A 21,404-nucleotide genomic window follows, 5' to 3' on the forward strand; every position below is an offset into this window, starting at 1 on the left:
TGCACCATGAGATTTTGCCTGTTGGGCCCATCTGCTTGGTCCATTGGGGAACCCCTTATTATGGGGGAGTGTGCATTTGGGGAGCTTAGGTGATCTCTTTTATGCTCCCCTTTTCTGCTCCCCCCCAAATAATTTAAGGCCTCTATTGTGTACATGAAGCTGCAGAGGTAAGTCCTGATAGATCCAGAAACTGAAGAACCTCTGCAAAGTTGGAACTATGAAGCTAAATTAACACAAGTTTAGCTGCCCAACGTGGTTTCTCAGGCCCTGGGATACAGTTGAAGACGTAAATTTAGCCCATTCAATTAATATTCATTAGGGAGCAGTAATGTGTTTCATCAAGCATATTATTTCCATCACCTACATTTCTATGCCTCATAAAAAGTCAAACCAGAAGATAATTACACTTTTTATTTATTGTAATTATATTTTTAAATTGTAAGTTCACCTATGTTCAGAGTATTATAGAGTGAAGATTGTTCTACATGCCATCCAGCATAATTCACCACACATTTGAACTACAGAGTTATGTTTAATAGCAAAATTAGTCATCAATGACTGGGTGCATTCTTCAGTGGTTCAGAAAAGGAAGATTAATGGATTTGTTCATTTACTCTCTCATTCATTCATTCAAATATATATTGAGTATCCCAGCACCAGGCTGCAGGGATTTGGTGGTTAAAAAGAGAATCTCAGTCATTGCCCTCATGATCCTACAGGCAAGAGGGTACAATTTAAAAAGCATGTACAATAAAGTGGGATGAATGTTATAAAAGTACAGGGTGCCAATCAAATGAAGCAACGTGGTATTTCTTTGGGGTCACAGAAGGCCTTCAGAGAGGAGTATGTATACGTCAAGTCCTAAAAGATTGATATGAGCTAACCAAGTGGGAAGAGGGTAGCTAGGAAGAGATTATTTCAGGTGAGAGCATGGTAAGTTAAAAGAACTAGAAGGCAGTCGGTGTGACTGCAGCAAAGAATGCAAGAGGGAGAGATGACTGGAGAGGAATGTGATGGCCAGGGAATGGAACTCCATCTTAGGAATTTAGGAGTTTGTATTTTTCTCCTATGGGCAATGCGAAGACAATAAGGGGTTTTAAAAGGAGGAGTAGAAGCATCAGATTTGTTTTTTAAAAAGATAATTTTGATTGCTGCCTGAAAAACAGAAAGGAGGAGGCAATTGTGACAGCTTTTTTACGAAGCTTTTGCAAAGGTCTAGATGTGAAATCATGTTACTGAGTTAGCTTGGATTATAGTGGTGGTGGTTTTTCAATCTATAAAATGGGTAAAACAGTACTATCAATTTCAGCATTATAATGAGAATTCAATATATTAAGTACTCACTACAGTGCCTAGCATATAGTGAATGATCGATTAATTTTGTCTATTGTTATGATATTGCATAATGTTTGAGGCGTCTATTTCTTAGCATATTAAAGAATTTTTCTTCTGGTACACACATCAGACTTTTAACAACAGGGTGGGAGTGAGTGAATGAGGGTTAGGTTTTATACTACAAACGTATTTATTACTTGAATTTTTCTAGTTAACGTGTGTACTGTACTACTCATGTAATTTTTAAAAATCAATAAATAAGCCTATAACTGAACCTAAGCATCAACATCCAGAATGAAAGAGGAAAGGGTATAGCAGAGTGGCTAAGAGCTTGAAATTCAGTCAGAGAGATCTGGATTCAAACCCCAGCTCTATCATTCGCTGTGTAACACTGGAAAAATTACTTAGCTTCTGCAAACCCCAGTTTTCTCATCTGTAAAATGGGAGTAATTAAAGTATCTAGGTCATAGCATTGTTGTGAAGATTAACTGAGATAATGGAGTGCCTGGTACAAAGTAAAATGGTCACAAAGTGGCAGCTATTCCCATTAGGCAGAAGGAGGAAATTAGAAGTTTTCCATTTCCAGATGTGATTGGTATAGTCTGAACATTTTTCACCCAAAAAATAAAGTTTTTTTTTAACAGGAATTATCCTCCTGTTCCAAATTTAACAAAAATTAAAAACTCACTGAGTGTTGAATGTTATCAAATGTCTTTTCAGGATCCAAAGGCTTTTTCTTATTTGATGTATTGATGGGATGTATTAGCTTAATACTTTTCTTCTAATATCCTAATAACTTTCCTAATATTGACATCCCAATATTCCTAAGAAAAACCTTACTTAGTTGTGGTGGATCATTCTTTTAATCTACTGTTAAATTCAAGGGTGAACTTTCTTTTATTTTAATTATTTATTTATTTGGATTTTCTTTTAAAAGCCATTACAAACTTCCTTGCCTCTTCAGGAAGAATACACTAACCAGACTTTAATTACTGAACTCAATTTGTCTTCTGGGCTGTAACATTCAGGAATCTCTGATTTTTTTCATAGCAATAGATAGGATTTATTGAGCACTTATAAAGTACTAAACACTTTACATAATCCTCACAACTTCACAAAAGAGTGTGTCAGAAAAGTGAAGGATTTGGGGACAAGGACCTGGAGATGGAACAAGAGCCTGTTCTTCATTGTTATGCTTCTAGTCATTCATTCAACACATTTAGTAAGCATCTCTGTGATGGTGTCTGTGTTAGATACCAACAATTATAACCTTAAAGAACTTAGAATCCCAGTCTAACAGAGGAGACAGATAACAAACAAGTGAAGAAATGAGATAAAAACAAGTGTGAAGAGAACTATCATATACATGACATCACATAAAGGATGGTGTAACAGAGAGGGGAGATTTACTATAGATATGATTGGCAGGGAGGGCTTTTTTGAGGTGACGTTCAAGTAGAGAAAGAAGAACGAAGAAGCCATAACTGCAGAAAGTTGGGGGAAGAGCACTTCAGGGTGAGTAAACAGTAAGTCCAAATACCTTGAGGCAAGAGGCATGCAGACAAATAACCTGATAAATCCTAAGAACAGATAGGGGCTTTCTGTGGATTGGGTTTGAGAACTAGAGAGAGAAGACTGGGGAAGCAGACAGGGGTTGGATCAAATTTGGCCTTTTTAATCTTGGTATGGTGTTTGCATTTTATTCTGAGAGCAATGAGAAACCACTGAGGGCCTCTAAATAGGGGTAAGAAAATGACATCTGAATTACTTTCCTAAAAGGTCACTCTAGCTGCCATATGGAAAATGGATTACAGAGGACCCAGAAAGAGAGCACATAGACAAGTTAAAAAGCGGTTGCAGGCAGAGAGGGACAAATTGGGAGTTTGGGATTGGCAGATGCAAACTTCTATGTACGGAATAGAAAAATAACCAGGTCCTACTGCACAGCACAGGAAACTATATTCAAAGGCTTGTAGTAACCTGTAATGAAAAAGAATATATATAACATTTTAATAAGAATAATACAACATTGTAAATCAACTATACTTCAATTTTTTTAAATGGGAAATTTTCTTTGCAGTAATTTACGTGAGAGATGGAGGTGCAAAAGATTAGTTGCAGTGGTAGAGACGGAGGGAAGTAAATGGCCTTGAGACATATTGTGGAAGTAGAACTGACTTGGATTTTATGCAGAGGAAAAATCCTTGTTATTAACTAGGTGATGCTATTTGCTATGTTGGGGAAGACTGGAAGGAACAGGTTAGATTGATAAAATCAAGAGCGTCCAGTTTGGGCATACTAAATCTGCAATGCCAGTTAGACCTCCAAATGGAGATGTCTAATAAGTAGTTGGCTACATAAGTTGGAAACTCAGAGGAGAGATCTATCTTACCTTGGAAATATAAATTTGGAGATTATTAACATTTAGATGGTGTTTTAAGTCTTGAAGAGACTATCTAGATAAGAAGAAAGCCTAGTTGTTAAAGAGGGCCCAGAAATGAGCCCTGAAATATCTCATCATTTAGAAGTCCTAAGAGGGAGGCATCAGCAAAAGAGACGGGTCACTAAGCAAGAGGAAAATCATGAGAATGTGGTGTCACAGAAGGCAGTGAGAAAAATGTTTCATGAAATACAGTGCCATCTGTGCTGAATGTTGCTAACAGGTAAAAGAGATAGTACAGAAAATTGTTAATTGGATTTGGCAACATGTAGATTGTTGGTATCTCTGGCAAATTTAAGAGAAGGGTGGACAGATTGAAGTGAATTGAAGAGAAAACAGGTGAAGAAATGTAGACCTCTGGTGTAGACAATTTGATTTAGTATTGTTGCAAAGAGGAACAAAGAAATGAGATGATAGGTTAAAGGGAAGGTTTAATTCTTTTTAAGATGGAAATGATCTAGTAGAAGTAACTACTGATACATCAAGGAGAAATCCTTCAGAAAGCATGGAAGAGGGTGAGTGAGATCCATAGCACTAGGGGAGTTTACCCTTTGGTAGGGACAGAGACACATCTTTCATGGTATTGGGAAGACAAAGACGATGGGTGCAGATGTATATAGGCTTCTGGCTTCTAGTTGGATGAGAATGTTCCCCTCTGATGATTCTTATTTTCTCCAAGAAATATAAGGAGAAGTCATTATGGTGGAGTGAGAGAAGGTGTGGGAGTTTGAACAGAGAATGCATGAAATACACTATCTCTGGAACTGAGAAAGTAAACTTAACTAGGGAAATTCAGTAAGATTGCCAGGAAAGCCTAGTGCCCTTTTGAGGCTCATGGCCAAAATTTAAAGTGAAAGCCTAAGCCCTTGTTAAATAAGGTGAATTGTTGGGTCCAACCAGAATTGGAGTTTTACCAGGTGAGTATAATGGAGAAAGAGAAGAACAAGAGTTGTGGCAACCGTATCATTAAACTGGGTGACACAAGTTGTGAATATAGGAATGTGAGAGATAGTTAAAAAATAATACATGTAATGGTTTGGAGGTTTTGATGAAGTCAAAGAGTCAGAATTACCAGGTCAGACAGTTGGAATGCTTGAAATAGAGATTTTAGGGATGTTGTGGTTACTAGCAATAACAAACAGGAATAACTATGATGTGGGCAAGGTGGCTGATACAGGATGGAAGGAAAGATTGTTGGAGGTGAGGAGGCAAAGAATTGACAGTGTATTGGGTGGTCATCCACATAGATGCTGAATGATGAACAGAAGTAGAAAGGAAGACAGTGAGTCATGAAATAATATTGAGGGAGGAACGATCCACCCAAAGGTCCACAGATGACAGTAACTAGGAGAGGTATTAAGGGAAATGGCTCGTTCACTTCAAAGTAGTCGGAGATTTTGAAGTAAAAAGGATGCTGCCCATTGGTTGATTCCATATCGATATTTTAATATTGTAATTTTAAAGTATCTTAATCTGTTCATAAAGTGTTTTATGGTAGTAGAATTAAGAAAAATGCTATATTCCTCCTGTGATTTGTGTAGGTAAATTATTAGTCTGTATACACACACACAATCAAGGCCTTTCTTTTTGAACAGAGGGCATTCGCTTAAGCCTACTGCGACATTTATACTGCTAGAACAAACCAGTACTGCAATGAGGTTTCAAAATAAAATCAGTAAGATTGTGTGTGTGAAATAGGTAAGATTTCATTTCTCTAACTTCATTGGCCCAGCACAAGGTATAATAGATAGCATGCACTTAACCGGAGAATGTTCTTTCTAGGGAAAGATTCCAACAGGCTGCTCCTAGCGACAATCAAGAAAGAAAAGGGCCCTCCAACATCTCTCCCTGATAGGGTCTTGGTTCTCTGCTTTCACGGGAGAATTGCTTACGGCTAACCCATTCAAATAGCTCCCAGCAAATCACAGTGGCCTATAGCCAACTCCTTTTCCGCTCATTGGCCAACTGGAAACTTCAACTACTCCATGCCTCCCGCCTCTCATCCGGGAGCCAATAGGAAAGATTAACGCTTCGTAACTTAGAGTCATCAAGTACCGTACTTGCAATTGGCTATTGGAACTACCAATCGAGAAGTAGGCGGGGCCATGGCAGCCGGCCTATATAAGAAGAGGACAAAGGCGGCGCGCCGCCTGTGTCATCCGCCATCTTGGGGAAAGCAAGGTGGCCTCCACGTTTCCTGAGCGTCTTCTCCGCTTCTGCCTCAACCGTCCCTTGGTCACAGACATGTCTCGGGATCGGTTCCGAAACCGGGGCGGTGGCGGTGGCGGCTTCCACCGGCGCGGAGGGGGCGGCGGCCGCGGCGGCCTCCACGACTTCCGCTCCCCGCCGCCCGGCATGGGCCTCAATCAGAACCGCGGACCCATGGGGCCCGGCCCGGGCCAGGGTGGTCCCAAGCCCCCGATCCCGCCACCGCCTCCGCACCAGCAACAGCAGCAGCCACCGCCGCAGCAGCCACCACCCCAGCAGCCGCCGCCGCTTCAGCCGCCGCCTCACCAGCCGCCACACCAACAGCCGCCGCACCAACAGCCGCCGCACCAGCAGCCGCCGCACCAGCAGCCGCCGCCGCCGCCACAGGACTCATCCAAGCCCGTCGTTCCTCAGGGACCTGGCCCGGCTCCCGGAGTAGGCAGCGCTCCCCCGGCCTCCGGCTCGGCGCCGCCTGCCACCCCGCCGACCTCTGGGGCCCCGACGGGGCCCGGCCCCACCCCGACCCCGCCACCTGCTGTCACCTCGGCGCCCCCCGGGGCGCCCCCGCCCGCGCCGCCGAGCAGCGGGGTCCCCACCACCCCCCCTCAGGCTGGGGGCCCGCCGCCTCCACCCGCCGGGGTCCCAGGGCCCGGGCCTAAGCAGGGCCCGGGACCCGGCGGCCCCAAAGGCGGCAAAATGCCAGGTGGGCCGAAGCCCGGCGGCGGTCCGGGCCTAAGCACTCCCGGCGGCCACCCCAAGCCGCCGCACCGAGGCGGCGGGGAACCCCGTGGGGGCCGGCAGCACCACCCGCCCTACCACCAGCAGCACCACCAAGGGCCCCCGCCCGGCGGGCCCGGCGGCCGCAGCGAGGAGAAGATCTCAGACTCCGAGGTGAGTGTTTCCCTGAGCTACGCGTCGGCTCTCCTAAGATGGCGGCGGCCCCCTCCGCTTTCCCCTCCCCGCCCTCCATTTTGTCGGAGACCGGAAAGGGCGCCTGCGCGCGAGGCGGCGGGGGCGGGGCTGGCTCACCGGGCGAGGGGCGGACGGCGTGGGTCCGCTAGCCCGCAGCGGAATTGGCCTCTCTGCGGAGGCGGCGGAGGGCGGCGCGGAGAAGCTACAATGGCCTTTGCTAAAGCTAGCGGATCCTGGGAACCAGAGCAGCGTAGAGCGGGAAATGCGGGATCGAATAGATCGGGGGGGTTCCGGCCTTAAATGCGCAGGTGCAAGTCTTGTCGCAGACAACGGAATCTTGGTCATTTTCTTTTCATTTAATAGCGGAACAGCGTTTTTAACTTTGTCCCCTGTGATTTCGATTTTGTCGGGGACCCTGAGTATATACGGCTGGCGAGGTTCCTTATGATAGAGCCTACCCAGTAGAGATTTGTGTCAGTGTTGTGGATGATTTAGGCTGTTAGGACTGTTGATTACGTTGGAAATCCCGTAAATAGTATTTTTGACTTTAAACGGAACAGACGAGCAACCCGATTGGTAAAATCTAGTTTGGGAAAAGCAAAAATTATTATTTGGTTTTTCTACTTGCAGAGGTCACTGGTGTATGAAAATTGCCTTCCTTTTTCATTAGGGGTTTAAAGCCAACTTGTCTCTCTTGAGGAGGCCTGGAGAGAAAACTTACACACAGCGTTGTCGGTTGTTTGTTGGGAATCTACCTGCTGATATCACGGAAGATGAATTCAAAAGATTATTTGCTAAATATGGTGAACCAGGAGAAGTTTTTATCAACAAAGGCAAAGGATTCGGATTTATTAAGCTTGTGAGTTTGGTTTTTTTTTCTCCTACTACAAACATACTGGTTTTTTAAGCTACCAAGAATGAATTAGTTTTTCAGTTTTTCACCGTTCTTAGAGAAAAGATGCAACTGCTGTGTAGTGCATAAATTGTTGGTGTCACTGAGGGGAGTGAGTGGGTAAGGTATTTACCTACCTCTGAATGGTGTCAGGGAGGGCTACCTCTGCAGATAGTTGAACTGAGCTGGCAGAAGAACAGGATGGGGAGTCAGGCTTATAAGGTAGGGTGGGCATTAGTCAGTTTTGAGGTCATTAACGGAAGTGTGTGTCTTGATGCTTTCAGGAATCTAGAGCATTGGCTGAAATTGCTAAAGCTGAACTTGATGATACACCCATGAGAGGTAGACAGCTTCGGGTTCGATTTGCCACACACGCTGCTGCCCTTTCAGTTCGAAATCTTTCACCTTATGTTTCTAATGAGCTGTTGGAAGAAGCTTTTAGCCAGTTTGGTCCTATTGAAAGGGCTGTTGTTATTGTGGATGATCGTGGAAGATCTACAGGGAAAGGCATTGTTGAATTTGCTTCTAAACCAGCAGCAAGAAAAGCATTTGAAAGATGCAGTGAAGGTGTTTTCTTACTGACAACGTAAGTTCTTACGTTTATTCTAATACTTTTTATTTATTAACTTATATGAAGTTGTAGTAAGACGAACAAAATTAAGAAGGATCTATTTTTGTTGGTAGAACACCTCGTCCGGTCATTGTGGAACCCCTTGAACAGTTAGATGACGAAGATGGTCTTCCTGAAAAACTTGCACAGAAGAATCCAATGTATCAAAAGTAAGATCAATTAAACTCTTAGAAAGTTTTTCTTAATTTAAATGTAATTGAGAACTTAGAGTAATTTTTCAATTTTGCTAAAAATATACAAAATTCTTTGAAATAGATATGCTTTTTAAGGATGGGAAAAATACTCTGATTTAGAATTTGGCTAGGGAAATGGATTTAGGAAGTGAAGGTTTTTTTTTTAATCTCCAGTGTCCATGTTACTGTATCATTTTGCAGTATGTATTGTTTTTGCTGTAAAGACATCTTTAAGACCCATGGTGGTCTTTGCCTTTACATATTTCTTACAAGTGACAGGCCAGTGAAAATACCAGTGAAATCAAAGTATTTCTTGTGTACATCCATAAACTGGTTCATGTTTAAATATTGTCAGGGAGAGAGAAACCCCTCCTCGGTTTGCCCAGCATGGCACATTTGAGTATGAATATTCTCAGCGGTGGAAGTCCCTGGATGAAATGGAAAAACAGCAACGGGAACAAGTTGAAAAAAACATGAAAGATGCAAAAGACAAATTGGAAAGTGAAATGGAAGATGCCTATCACGAACATCAGGCAAATCTTTTGCGTCAAGGTAGAAGACCCTCTCTGAATTTTGCTGTTACCACTTGCTCTTTGAAGTTATTGGAATTTCATTAATAGGAATCTAACAATTTTCCAATGTTCAGATCTGATGAGACGCCAGGAAGAATTAAGACGCATGGAAGAACTTCACAATCAAGAAATGCAGAAACGTAAAGAAATGCAATTGAGGTAAAATTTTTTTAAATTAAGCCTTTGCTCTTGAATTAAATGTACCTAAATTAATAAGGCTGAGGTGTCTCTAGAACTATTTTTCTAGAGTCACTGTTACAGCCTTTGTGTGTATTTACTCCAACTTAGACTTTGTAACTCTCTTAAACTACTAGTTTTCCTCAAGTTGTATTTTTGAAATGTGGATAACAAACACTTGGGTTTTTATGCTTGAATATTTCCAGGCAGGAGGAGGAACGACGTAGGAGGGAAGAAGAGATGATGATTCGTCAACGTGAGATGGAAGAACAAATGAGACGCCAAAGAGAGGAAAGTTACAGCCGGATGGGCTACATGGATCCAGTAAGTAAACTTCTATTGCAATGTAATTGCAGTTTTCTACAAGATTTGTAGATACCTAGGATGAAATTTTATTCATTTAAATACAGCTTTTCACATAACGGTCGTTCTGTCAGTTTTTGTTTTTAATAGAAGTGTATTATGATTGGTATACCTTGAGTTTTACCTTCTTGTGTTTGCCAAAGTATTTCATTGGTTGGGGAGAAGCTTTATAGGTCTTTTGATAATGGAGTCTCAATAACTGGTTTTAGAATATTGATTTTTAAAATTGCCTTAATGATTTTTTTTTTTCTTTAAGTTGAAAGCAGTTTTGGAAATTTCTTTGTATTCTCAAGAATGCTTGGTATAGTGCAGGTATATGAAAGGGATTTTTTTTTCTTTCAGAGAGAAAGAGACATGAGAATGGGTGGTGGAGGAGCAATGAACATGGGAGGTAAGAATGAGAATTAAATTAGTAATACCATTGGAGAGCAGTATTCTGGTTGAGTTGTAACCAGAATTTTTATTTCCTAGATCCCTATGGTTCAGGAGGCCAGAAATTTCCACCTCTAGGTGGTGGTGGTGGCATAGGTTATGAAGCTAATCCTGGAGTTCCACCAGCAACTATGAGTGGTTCCATGATGGGAAGCGACATGGTAATGTATCCTGTGGGACGTAGTTCAAAAGGAAATTCTCATTTTCACAACTTGCGTGTGTGTTTTTTTGTTTTTGTTTTCTTTTTTAAGTAGGTGACTGGACCTCTTTTAGTTCCCCTGTCATGTAAATCGTAATACTGAGGAATACTTTGGCAACATAGAAGAACTCAGTGTGGTAACCTAAACAGTTAAGGTTGCCAACAAAAAGTCAATGCTGTTAGTGTGTTGGAGTTAATCTTTGGCAATAAGTAGACTAGGTGCTTTCCATCATTGCTTGTGTACTTTTGCACTGTAGCTCATGGCAAATCCAAATTCTAAATGTTAGATGATGGACCTGATTATTCTACATCCAAATGAGTAACCAGATGGCAAACTGTCATTCATTAAGCTGGTATTTGCCATAACTGAATCAGATTTGTTTGTAGCTTTAGGCATGTTTCAGCAATGTGTAGGACTTTGACCTATATTTGGTGTGACTTCTACCCATGAAAAAGGAATTGTTTAGTCTTCGGACTCGTCGTTTCCCACCTGTTGGGTCTGTCTATAGGTACACCTTCTAAAATAAACTGACATGTCTATTTTGCTACAGTGTAGCAAAAATCTTTGATAATTTTAAGCATACTAGTTGTGTGCATTTGATCTGTACCCTCTTGATGTCATATTTTAGCTGTATAGGTAGCCTGTCAGGTTGCTTTAGAACAACCAAATGACTTGGTCTGAGTGGCTGTGTTAGGGCTTTACAATACTTAGAAAAACTGAATATTGACTTTAGAGGTGGGTTTGGAGAAAAGTGCACTTTCACAAATGAACTTGATCAGTTCATTTACAGGCTTTTGGCAAAGGAGGGAAGCTGCAGCATGTGTAGCTCACTAGATTTCATTTTACAAGTAGGAACATAAGGAATTAGTATGGGGCTTCATCTGTTCAATATCTGCATAAGGCTTTTTGAGAACTAGAATCATGAATAGCTGGTTGGGTTAAATGTGCTGTTTGGCTTTCTTCAAATTGCATTTTAAAACATAATGTGGGTAACATTTTGGTTTATATGCTTCCTAAGAGGCTGGTGTAGGTATGTATCAAATTTGTAACTCTTAATTTGACGTGATGTTCCCACAATTACAGGTTCTGTAGTCCATGTAACAGGGAGCTCCTGGGTTCTAAGATACTGTAGTAACATAATTGTAAAACCTCCAGATTTCCTTTTTACTTTTTTGAGATACAACATACAGCACAATGTGCTCAAAACCTAAACTTCTGGGGATTTTGAAAAATACTTTGAAGGACTGACATTCAGTCTTCTCAGCTAGCCCTGTAGGAAGCATGTTGAAATTATTTATAAGAACAGTTAAACCCTGACTCCATTTTAGTGTGGGGAGGGGGTTGGTGTTATTTGGTTTTTGGGTGGGGACAGTACTCTGAGTAACTTGGTCTATTTTAAATGGAACTTGAAAGGTACTTCTGGCTGCTGTGCTTGCATATCTGTAGGGATGTTCTGTTTGGAAACATAGGTTTCTAGAAGTACTTAAAGCAAGTTGAAATAATGAGGTCCTGCTTTATTGCAGACACTTAAGCTTTGTGTTAATGCTGTTTGGGAGACAACCTAAACACGGAATCATAACTATCAGTGGACTTTACACAGACCTAAGGGGAAAAGTTGGGCTGTCATGAGGCTGGGCTGTATATTCAGTCAATTTGCAACAATAGAGAACAGTACTGTGAACATGATTGTCTCTGGTTATATAGTGATGGCTCTGAAGGTGAAATACCTGTGAGAATATGGCAACACTTTTTAAAATCGATCAGCTACTGTGCCGGTTAAGTGACTAAATCTATTAGTCTTTTATGCTTTTTCCTTTTGTAGTCTGGTAGCATTTTATTAAAACTTTGTACCTTTTAAGATTTCTGCAACTTAGCAGATGTGTCTTAAGATCTTGAAAAGCACAAGGTTTCTTATGCAGCACATACCACTAACTGGTGAGTAGGTCTTTGTCACTTCATTGAGTGAATTGAATCTGTCTGATTGGGCTTGTTAGGCTTACTTGGAAATTAAATTTCCTGTTCAGACTTTGAAAGTGAGAGGTTTGCAAGCTTTTCAGTGGGTTAATCTGATGTGAAATTTCTTAAAACTCATTTTGGAATGGGTTTTCACATCTGTACTAATTCTTAAATTTTTTAGCACTACAGGGAAGATCTGTTCTTTGAAACAGGTGTATGAGAATGGCTCAAGTGGGAACATACCACAAGGCATGTATTATCGTAAACTAATTTTCAAATTACCCTTTTTTCCTTTCTATGTTCCCGGTACCTGTGGATCGACTCATTGGTGATTGTATCGACGAACGTTGACTACGGAACCTTCTAAAATATTTACTTAACACACATGGACATCAACTACATATAATGAACTGTTAATTACTGTTCCAATAGCGTACTGAGCGCTTTGGGCAGGGAGGTGCGGGACCTGTGGGTGGACAGGGTCCTAGAGGAATGGGGCCTGGAACTCCAGCAGGATATGGTAGAGGGAGAGAAGAGTATGAAGGCCCAAACAAAAAACCCCGATTTTAGATGTGATATTTAGGCTTTCATTCCAGTTTGTTTTTGTCTTCTCTTGTTTAGATACCAATCTTTTAAATTCTTGCATTTTAGTAAGAAAGCTACCTTTTTATGGATGTTAGCAGTTTATTGACCTAATATTTGTAAATGGTCTGTTTGGGCAGGTAAAATTATGTAATGCAGTGTTTGAAACAGGATTTTTTCCCCCCTTTTTTCCTTTTTTTTTAAACTGTATAATGTCCCTCGAGTTACGGCAGTGTATCTTGTGCCACTGAATTTCCAAAGTGTACCTTTTTTTTTTTTTACTGTGCTTCAAATAAATAGAAAAAATAGTTACGATATTGATCTTCAACTTTGCCATTCATGCTTCTATGCACATTAGGCTAGGTATTCCACTTTGAAAGCATGAGAGTGTCTAGGCCTTTGAATGGCATATGCCATTTCTGGGAAATGTATTTGTAGGCTAAGTATTGCTTTCTACATTTAAGTATCCCCTTGTTTTAAAAAGAAGAAATGCATATTGAAGCAGTTTCATGATTTGATTTGTTTGGCATTATAGGAAGCAAGCTGGTGCTAAGTATTTTTAAATGGCTATGTAAGCAAAGCTGAACTGTAAATCTTCATTCAGGAATGTGTATTAAGATTATGGAATGGGTGTAAGATTATTGATAGGGGGAGAAAGTGGGAATGACTGAATGGATCTTTTATGGCCCTATGATCTATTCTTTCCTTGAGAGTTTCTGAAGAAAAAGTGGAAAGATCATTTTGTTGCATTCCTCCATTCTTGTTTTTTAAGGAACAAGTCCCAAGCCCTACAAATGGCTTGTATTGAACTTCATATTTGAATTAAAGATTGTTAAACATGAAATCTTTTCATGTATTAATTCAAGTGATCTTTAAAGATGGGGTTTAGTCTGAAAAATTCAACTGGAAAGAAGTGTAGTATCCATAAAGTAGGTTTAGCTGTATATACATTTGTACTCTGTAACTTTTACATCTCCTTGTGCTACTTTTGGGCAAAATCTGTAGGACTATAAAAAAAAACTTACTCTCTTTTCTAAGAGCTGGTGGTGACTTAATAACAAGTAGGGTTGCAGACAACCATTCTTACTGTGAAATCTGCTTTTCCATAGTTTTCTTCTGATGTAGCACTAAATCTGGAGAGAGTTGCTCATGCTACACAGTACAAATATACCTTCCTTCCACCATAAAGCTTTGGAGTGTTTCGATGGTGTTGTCAGTTTATCGTCAACTTCATTGAATCTCCTTCCATTAGAATGAGAGACATTTTGACTTAATATTAAATAGATCATTACTGTTGTCTATTGGTACTGTGGGAACCTGCTTTCCCAGTGTATATTAGCAGAGGAATAACTTTCTAAAAGAAGTAGGTAAAGTAATTGAATGGTTTGGCTTTGTTCTTAGTTACATTTCCATTCAAATTTGTACATTATAGAGCTCTTATTACGGAATATGTCTTTCTCTTTTTCACCTCTGTTGGTGTTAATTGGCAAAAGCAAAGTTCTAAATCAAATCTTTGTTAAAATGCTGAAGGTTTAGTATTGTGCCTGAGTACAAGGGGAAACCTATTGAATCAACTGAGCACTTTGCATAGGAAACCTGATAATATACTAAAAGTAAAACACTAGTGGAATATGAAGGCATGCCACTAAATTCTGCTTGTGTGACTGACGGGTACCTGGTGTGCTAATTAAGGGAGAGAATCTCATTAGAAAATGTTCACTGTTCTATTCATCAAGACACTTGGAAATGGGTAGCTCTACCATAATTATATCAATGAGGAAGTTTTGTCTCAAGTCATTAATTGGTGATAATGTATGAGATTTTCAGTACCGGAAACAAGGGTCTTGATTTGAACGGAGTCCATTACAATTTGATTGAATTGTATGGTAGGGACTCCACTAATGATAAGAAAATAAGGGGTGTTCATGGGACACCCACAAAGGGTGAACTTGAATGTGTGTGGGCGGGGGCTGGTGGGGAAGTGGGAAAAATCTGCCTGTAAAATTAATGTTTCAGTTTATTTTTCAGATTACATGCCTTTCTTTATAAGGGATGCTGGCACAGACCCCTAAAATAAACTTTTGGTAGTACTGTACCTTTGAAGAGTGGTGAAGGATGCTAAAGGATAATCTCCTGAAAGTTGTGGTTTTGATAGCTTTACTGTGTAGAATCGCTAAACTGTTGTTTAGCAAATAATGTTGCTTAGTTTCAACTAAGTTTTGACTTTCATCACTTGAAACAGCAGTGTACCAAGGGTCGTACGCTACTCAAATAGACTTTCAACAAGTCTTGCAATGATGTATATGATAGTTCTTAGCCTAATGTGAATTTAAATCATCTTAAAAAGTAGTTTCCAAAAAGCTGATATGAAACTTGGGTGGGAAAGGGTAGATAGTACTTTTGAAGTATTGTAGCAATTTTTCTCACTTAGAGAAACCACCTGCCCCCATTTCCTCTTCTCCACTTTCTCTTATAATAATTTTGTTTTAAGAGGAACATTGATTGTTTTTGAACTACTTATTTCTAAACTGCGTTGTCTAAGAAGAGTTCCCAGTGTATTTAATAGGTATTTTAGAAGCTTAACCCATTGGCTCACGTTTAGTGAAACCATATTCTCTTTGCTTAGAACACTAATTAAACTTAGAAGTGCTATATATAAACCCCACCACTCTCTTTAGATGTATTACACCACTAATATAAACAGGTAATAATTTGGGAAATTGTAATGTTACGCCTGTGCAATTTTTATAAGTGGCATATTACGGCAGATAAAAATTTAGATACTTGGCTTTTCTTGGGCAAGCCACTAAGCTGTGGCGGAATATTTTCTGGTGTTCTTGGACTGCAATTGTGCACTATTAAAGTAGTGGCCTGCTACATAACTGCATTTAGCCAGCATTTCTGCAGTGCGTAACTGTGAGGAACGTAGTACCGCAAATGGCAATGGACATTAGGACCCGGATGTAGTATTCCTGCTTGCTCCAAGATTCTCATTGCCGACTGCATACAGGTAGGTAACAAGCAATATAATCTAACTTGGTGACTTGCTATGTACTTTTATTCCGTGGGCATTCTGACATCATACTTCTGACAATGAAATTACAGTGCAGCACCTAACACTTGTATGATAAAGCTAGCTTATATCAAAACTGCGTGGGTTTGGGTTTAGAGCTGTAATCTTGTCAGGCAGAATTCAGTGCTGTTGCAGTTCTCAGATAAAAAGTGCAAACTTGATTATTTGGTATGTCTGATTGAGTTGTGTGGTTTTCTTTAGTTGCATTGTAACTGAAGATAACATGGAACACATCAGTGGTGTGGGGGAGAGGGAACCATACCATACTTGGGAAGTAGAGTGCTTTTAGCATCTTGACACAGACTGTATAGCATGTGATAATTAGTCTCTGTTGCAGCAAACTGACCTGCCCATAGGTCAGCAATATCAGTAATTTCAGAGTGTAATCTTGGTAATTACTGTGCAGGTTGAGTGAATTAAGACTAAAAGTACAGTTTTTTTTTTTTTTTTGGCAGTGTGATTTAAAATTTTAAAAAATGGGCTCCATGGGAACACTCGTTACTAACTTGGGCATAGGTGGGACGCTAACATGTATAGTTCAAAGTTCTGTGATTTGTCTAAACATGTCTGTACTCTAAACCTGGGGAAGACCGATATAGCATGTTGACTTCACTATTGAATACATGTTGGGAATCATTTCCCAATCATAAGACTTCGTCGTATTCTGTAGGATAATTGCAAATGTTCAGAGTAGCTTTTTGAATTTGGTTCCCTTAGCTTTAGGGACGTGATGTTACAATCCAAAATGTTTTAATCACCAAAACAATACGTTTTCAAAAGCACCTTCCTTTGTTGCTTAGGACTTAAGCTTTGCATCAACTGTTGTTCCAGACCTCAATTCAACTGAACTTTGGTCTATGAACTGGTTTTTAGCTAGCATGCATGAGAAACAGCTTTCATGTATAATGTTTTCTGTTCTGTAACTGGAAAGGTTGGTTTACTTTGCATAAATGTTGGTGAATACACGACTATGAGAATTTTCTTTCCTTGTATCAAGAAAAATGGCTTGCTCTTGGCAAGCAATTCACAAGGTGGGGACAAATTTGTACTTTTAATTGTAGTCCATTCAACCAAATGACTTGATTCTCCTGCTAGATGAAAGCGCAAATGGTGACTAGTTTAGCTCTCTATTTTAATACAATGCAGATCAAACGTAATGCTCAGTAGTAGAGACAAAGGGTCACTAAATTGGCATACAACCCTGATGGGGTTTTCCTGGGGCATAATGCATTAAATCTGTGGCCATCACTGGCTGCCGTGGTTCAGTGATTGTTTAGAAATAAAAGCTCAGGTTTATTTCTTAACAGTCAATAACAGTTTTGAGAGAATGTACTTGTTACAACATATGGACTTAAGGAACATCTTTGGGGTGGGGGGTTAAATTTTGCTTCATTCTGCTTATTTCAAGATGGATAGGCTTTTGCACTTTCGATGAGAAACCTGTGACTTAAGTCAATTCTTAATAGTTTTGATTTGTATGTAGCTATAATTTGTGAATCTTAGTGCAGAGGGTCTCTTAAAAACACTCAGTCAAAAAGCTGGGGATAAATGGGTTTCAGTAATAACTCTATATACTGAGGTGCTCGCATTGTATTTCATAATCTTTTCTTGTTACAAACCCAAATTATTATTTTTAATGAGAATGGTCTGAAGTTCAGAGGTGTGATGCCAGAATGCATTTTCGTACTGTTAGGCCCTTGGAACAGTTGCCGGTGCTTTATGAAAGATGAAAGAAATGCAATGGGTGCTCTTCACATAAGGTTGCAAAACCAACAAAGAATGCATAATAGCCTCACTTTTCCCCAATAAAGATATGCGTGTGACTAGTTTTGGACTTTAAACCTTAATGGGGGTTGCATGTCTCCTATTGTTAATCATTGTCAGCTGCAGTGACATGATCCACAGTCCTGCATTTACTGCCTTTCCCTTAATGATTTTGGACAGGTTTTAGAGAGCCAGGATGTTTGTTCTGGGCCTTTATTTGGTTTTGGCTTTAGCTGATGTTTCTGTGCTCTGTCAGCTAGTGCAGTTCTCAAATGGCTGCCTATTAGGGAAAGAATTCAGAGGATTTGGCCGTTCCTAATCATCTGTCATTGCTGCTAGATAATGATTGGCAATTTTTAAGACTCAACTGTGGAAATGTCACAGTTGTTGGTAAACCATGAAACATTAATGTTGCTTTTGAACACCAGTACTGAAAAGATTTTATTTGGAGGGTGACTAGGGGGCTGGATGCAGGATAGGATAATCTGGAGAATGGAGGAAGAATGCAAAACGATATAGTATCCCTTATGGATGGTACATGTGCAACAGGGAACTATTTCATACACCCTTGGCAGTCACTGATACTCAGGAAGGAAGAAAAACCTGGAACTTGAATTAAGGCTGATCTTTCTGGTTTTTGTGCATTGTGGCCCTGCCAGGCATACAGAGTGAAGTCTTCTATAGTGATGTCTCTTCTCCCTCAGAAAAACTCAGGTTCCTTGCTGTCCCGATAAGGCATAGCTTCCCTGCCCCAACGTAAAACTCAGGACTTAAGGGGAAAGAAAGAGGCAAATATATAGGATTGCAGGAAAACAACTACATTGTGTACTATGGAATGGGGAGGGCACTCTTGGAGGACTCCTGATGAAGGTGGATAGTCCACGTGAGAATGGAAGACATACTGGGTGGGGATCAGGGTATGTGCTTTTACATGAAAAGAGCTGATGTTAAAACTCATTTGGTAAGGTTAACGTTGTCACATACCTTCACATAAGGGATAGTATATTTTGGGTTGCAGTCAAACTTCATTGTGCTCAGACTGGTGGAAATAGCAGTTAGGCTTTTGTATTTTAAAGAAGATACAGTTTTCATTCTAATTCAGGTGTCTGCTACTATCTTACGAATGATTTTAGATTTTTTCCCGCCCCATGAAGTTTCTTCCTATTTTTTTATGCTGTAACTTGCCCCCAATCTTTGTCTCTGGAATTTTACTCTTTAAATTTTGAAGTTAACTAGCATTTTCAAATCTTTATACCCTTGTCTTTTATATTAACTTTTTCTTATTATTCTTTAGGTAAGAATGATTGATGTTGGCTGATCCTGGAGTGTTCATTCACTTGAAGTAAGTTTCTTTGGAGGTCTTAACTTGTAGAAGATTTTGGGTTTGATTTTAATGGTTAAATAATTTGATTTAGCTATGTGGGGCAGAAAGTATTTGATTTCTAAGATGTTCACCCCTTCTAAGATAATATCACTATATTTTTGTTTTTTGAATGTATTATGTGCATATGGGTGTATGGTTGGAAAGAGAAAAGGTTGGGAATATTTTTTAAAAATCAAACAATAGTATTAAAAGATGGAGAGATGTAGAGAAAAACAATTCATAGAAGATCAGAAAAGAAGGCTTGAATTAGTGGAGAAATGCTGTATTTTCAGTACTCTAAATTCAAATTGCTATTTTGAAATGACTCTTCAGTCTTAATTCCTACCCTTAATTCCTACCCATGCTGAAACTGAGTACACAAAAAATTGAATCTTCTAAGTCATGTTTTAAAAATGTAGTTTAACTTTGGGCAATTACAATTAAATTTTATTTTTTTTATTTTTGGGTAGGTAATTAGGTTTATTTATGTATTTATGTTTAGAGGAGATACTGGGGATTGAACCCAGGACCTGGTACATGCTAAGCATGTGCTCTAACACTTGAGCTATACCCACCCCCTACATTTAAAATTAAAGGATTGTACCAATTCAAAATCCCCTTGAGATTCCTTTTTACGTGATGAGTAAATTGTGAGAAACAACTAGTCATTGGTAGAAGGGAAAATTCCATAAGTACAATTGACCCTTGAACAACGTGGGTTTGAGCTTTCAAGGGTCCACTTATGTTCAGTAAATAATGTATTACAGTAATGCATGATCTGAGATTGGTTGAATCCACGAGTATGGAGGACCAACTGTAAAGTTACGTGTGGATTTTTAACTCAAGGGATTGGTGCTCCTACCCACTGTGTTGTTCAGGAATCAGCTATACATTTGAAGAAAGTTTAGAAGAATAAAACCTTGGTGTGGGCCAGGTCTTTCCTAAACAGTAGCATAGCAAAAACCCAAAAACCCATTGATTGAAGTCTGAACTTATGACAAAATACATACCTGTTGTTGATATTGGAACTAAACGTACACATTAAAAATTAATAAAAATGTTTGCTGAGAATTATTTTAACAAGGATATTTTTAATGGTAGGTGGGTAAGATAGTCTCAAGACATCACACAGCATGAGCTGATCAAGAAAGCAAGCCACAACTTGTTAGACTGATGAAGTGTCTAGGTAAGTTAAGTGGTTCTTGGACTCTGTAAACTGCCTTCAGAAGGACTCTTGGGTGGTGTAAAAGTAACTAATTGTGTGGCTATCTCATCTTAGTTTCATCTACATTAACACTTCCTTGTAGGAAATACGTTGTTCTTAAAGCACATACTTAGATACTTAATTATTTTTACAGCCTTCTGAAGTGTGGTAGGCCTTGTATGTTGGTTTTGCTTGAAGCCTTAGAAAAACAGAGACTTTAAATAAAAGTTTTAAATAAAAATACATATATATATATATATATATATATACACACACACACACACACACACATACACACACACACACACACACACACATTCACCTCTGTCCATAGGACCATACAGAGGAAGGTTCAGAAAATTTGAAGTCTTAATTTTTCACCCAAATAGTTAAATGGTAGAGTCTCCTATAATTGAAAATGGATGGAAAACAAAATAATATAGATGATGATTTAGAAGGGTTTGCAATTTTAAAGGGCAACTTAACTCTGCTGTTTCAGCTGGAAAAGCAGTCATAGACACTGTGTAAACAAATGGACATGGCTGTGTCCCAGTAAAGCTATTTTATTAAAAGGTGGCCTATACACAGAAACTTACAGTCCCCTCATCTTATAGAAACTGCATTTGTACATAGCTGTCACTCGGTGTAAGAGGCTGTCATAATCAGTTCAAAATTTAAACAAAAACAGAATTGAGGGCTATATTTTATGCCTAGGGGGAGAGAGGGTGCCAGTTAATGGAGTGCCTTGAATGTTAGAGATACGCCTTGTAAGAGTCTGATAGTTACTAAAAGTTCTTGTAGAAAATGAAAGTAAAATTTTAACAAAGTAGCTGGGTAACAAGAAGTCTGGTATTAAAATCATCTCTGCTGCCTAACCTTTAGTTATGTAAAAATGATTAAATACTATAAATACCACATTTCTTGATTAATGTTACTTTGCTGTTAGGAAGTTTATTAATTGGTTGGTGCTTTTAAATATTTGACAACTTGAGAACTGACTCTTACGTTGGAGTAATCATTTCCTTTAATTGGCAGGATCAGGTGAACTGTGTCCTGAAAACCAGTGAGGAAGAGGGCAAAGAGGAATGAACAACAACCTGTTGTTTAATAAAGACATTTTGAAATTA

The 21,404-nt window shown here is 39.5% G+C and overlaps 1 protein-coding gene across 3 annotated transcripts; it reads left to right on the top strand.

Annotated features, from left to right (window-relative positions):
* Positions 1 to 5,914: 5,914 nt before the first annotated feature.
* On the top strand, positions 5,915 to 21,404 carry SFPQ (splicing factor proline and glutamine rich). Of its 3 annotated transcripts, XM_064493774.1 has the most exons (13): positions 5,916 to 6,874; positions 7,566 to 7,754; positions 8,072 to 8,373; positions 8,472 to 8,567; positions 8,947 to 9,143; positions 9,238 to 9,322; positions 9,547 to 9,664; positions 10,046 to 10,094; positions 10,175 to 10,296; positions 12,724 to 15,883; positions 19,005 to 19,052; positions 20,175 to 20,259; positions 21,313 to 21,404. In XM_064493774.1, the coding sequence occupies exons 1-10, from the start codon at positions 6,020 to 6,022 to the stop codon at positions 12,859 to 12,861; spliced, it is 2,151 nt and encodes a 716-aa protein (XP_064349844.1). In that variant the 5' UTR covers positions 5,916 to 6,019; the 3' UTR covers positions 12,862 to 15,883; positions 19,005 to 19,052; positions 20,175 to 20,259; positions 21,313 to 21,404. The 3 variants fall into 3 exon arrangements, with proteins under 3 accessions (XP_064349846.1, XP_064349844.1, XP_064349845.1); XM_064493775.1 differs by lacking the exon at positions 12,724 to 15,883; XM_064493776.1 differs by lacking the exons at positions 10,046 to 10,094; positions 10,175 to 10,296 and having other exon boundaries at positions 5,915 to 6,874.

This window comes from Camelus dromedarius, chromosome 14 (genome assembly GCF_036321535.1).
Source record: "Camelus dromedarius isolate mCamDro1 chromosome 14, mCamDro1.pat, whole genome shotgun sequence".
NCBI lineage: Eukaryota > Metazoa > Chordata > Mammalia > Artiodactyla > Camelidae > Camelus > Camelus dromedarius.

Bases quoted from the DNA above. Each gene is read 5' to 3' on its own strand.
- SFPQ (XM_064493774.1), top strand. From the start codon at position 6,020: ATGTCTCGGGATCGGTTCCGAAACCGGGGCGGTGGCGGTGGCGGCTTC. The intron at 8,568-8,946 runs GTAAGATCAATT...AAATATTGTCAG, and splicing joins AAGAATCCAATGTATCAAAA to GGAGAGAGAAACCCCTCCTC. The intron at 10,297-12,723 runs GTAATGTATCCT...CTGTTCCAATAG, and splicing joins CCATGATGGGAAGCGACATG to CGTACTGAGCGCTTTGGGCA.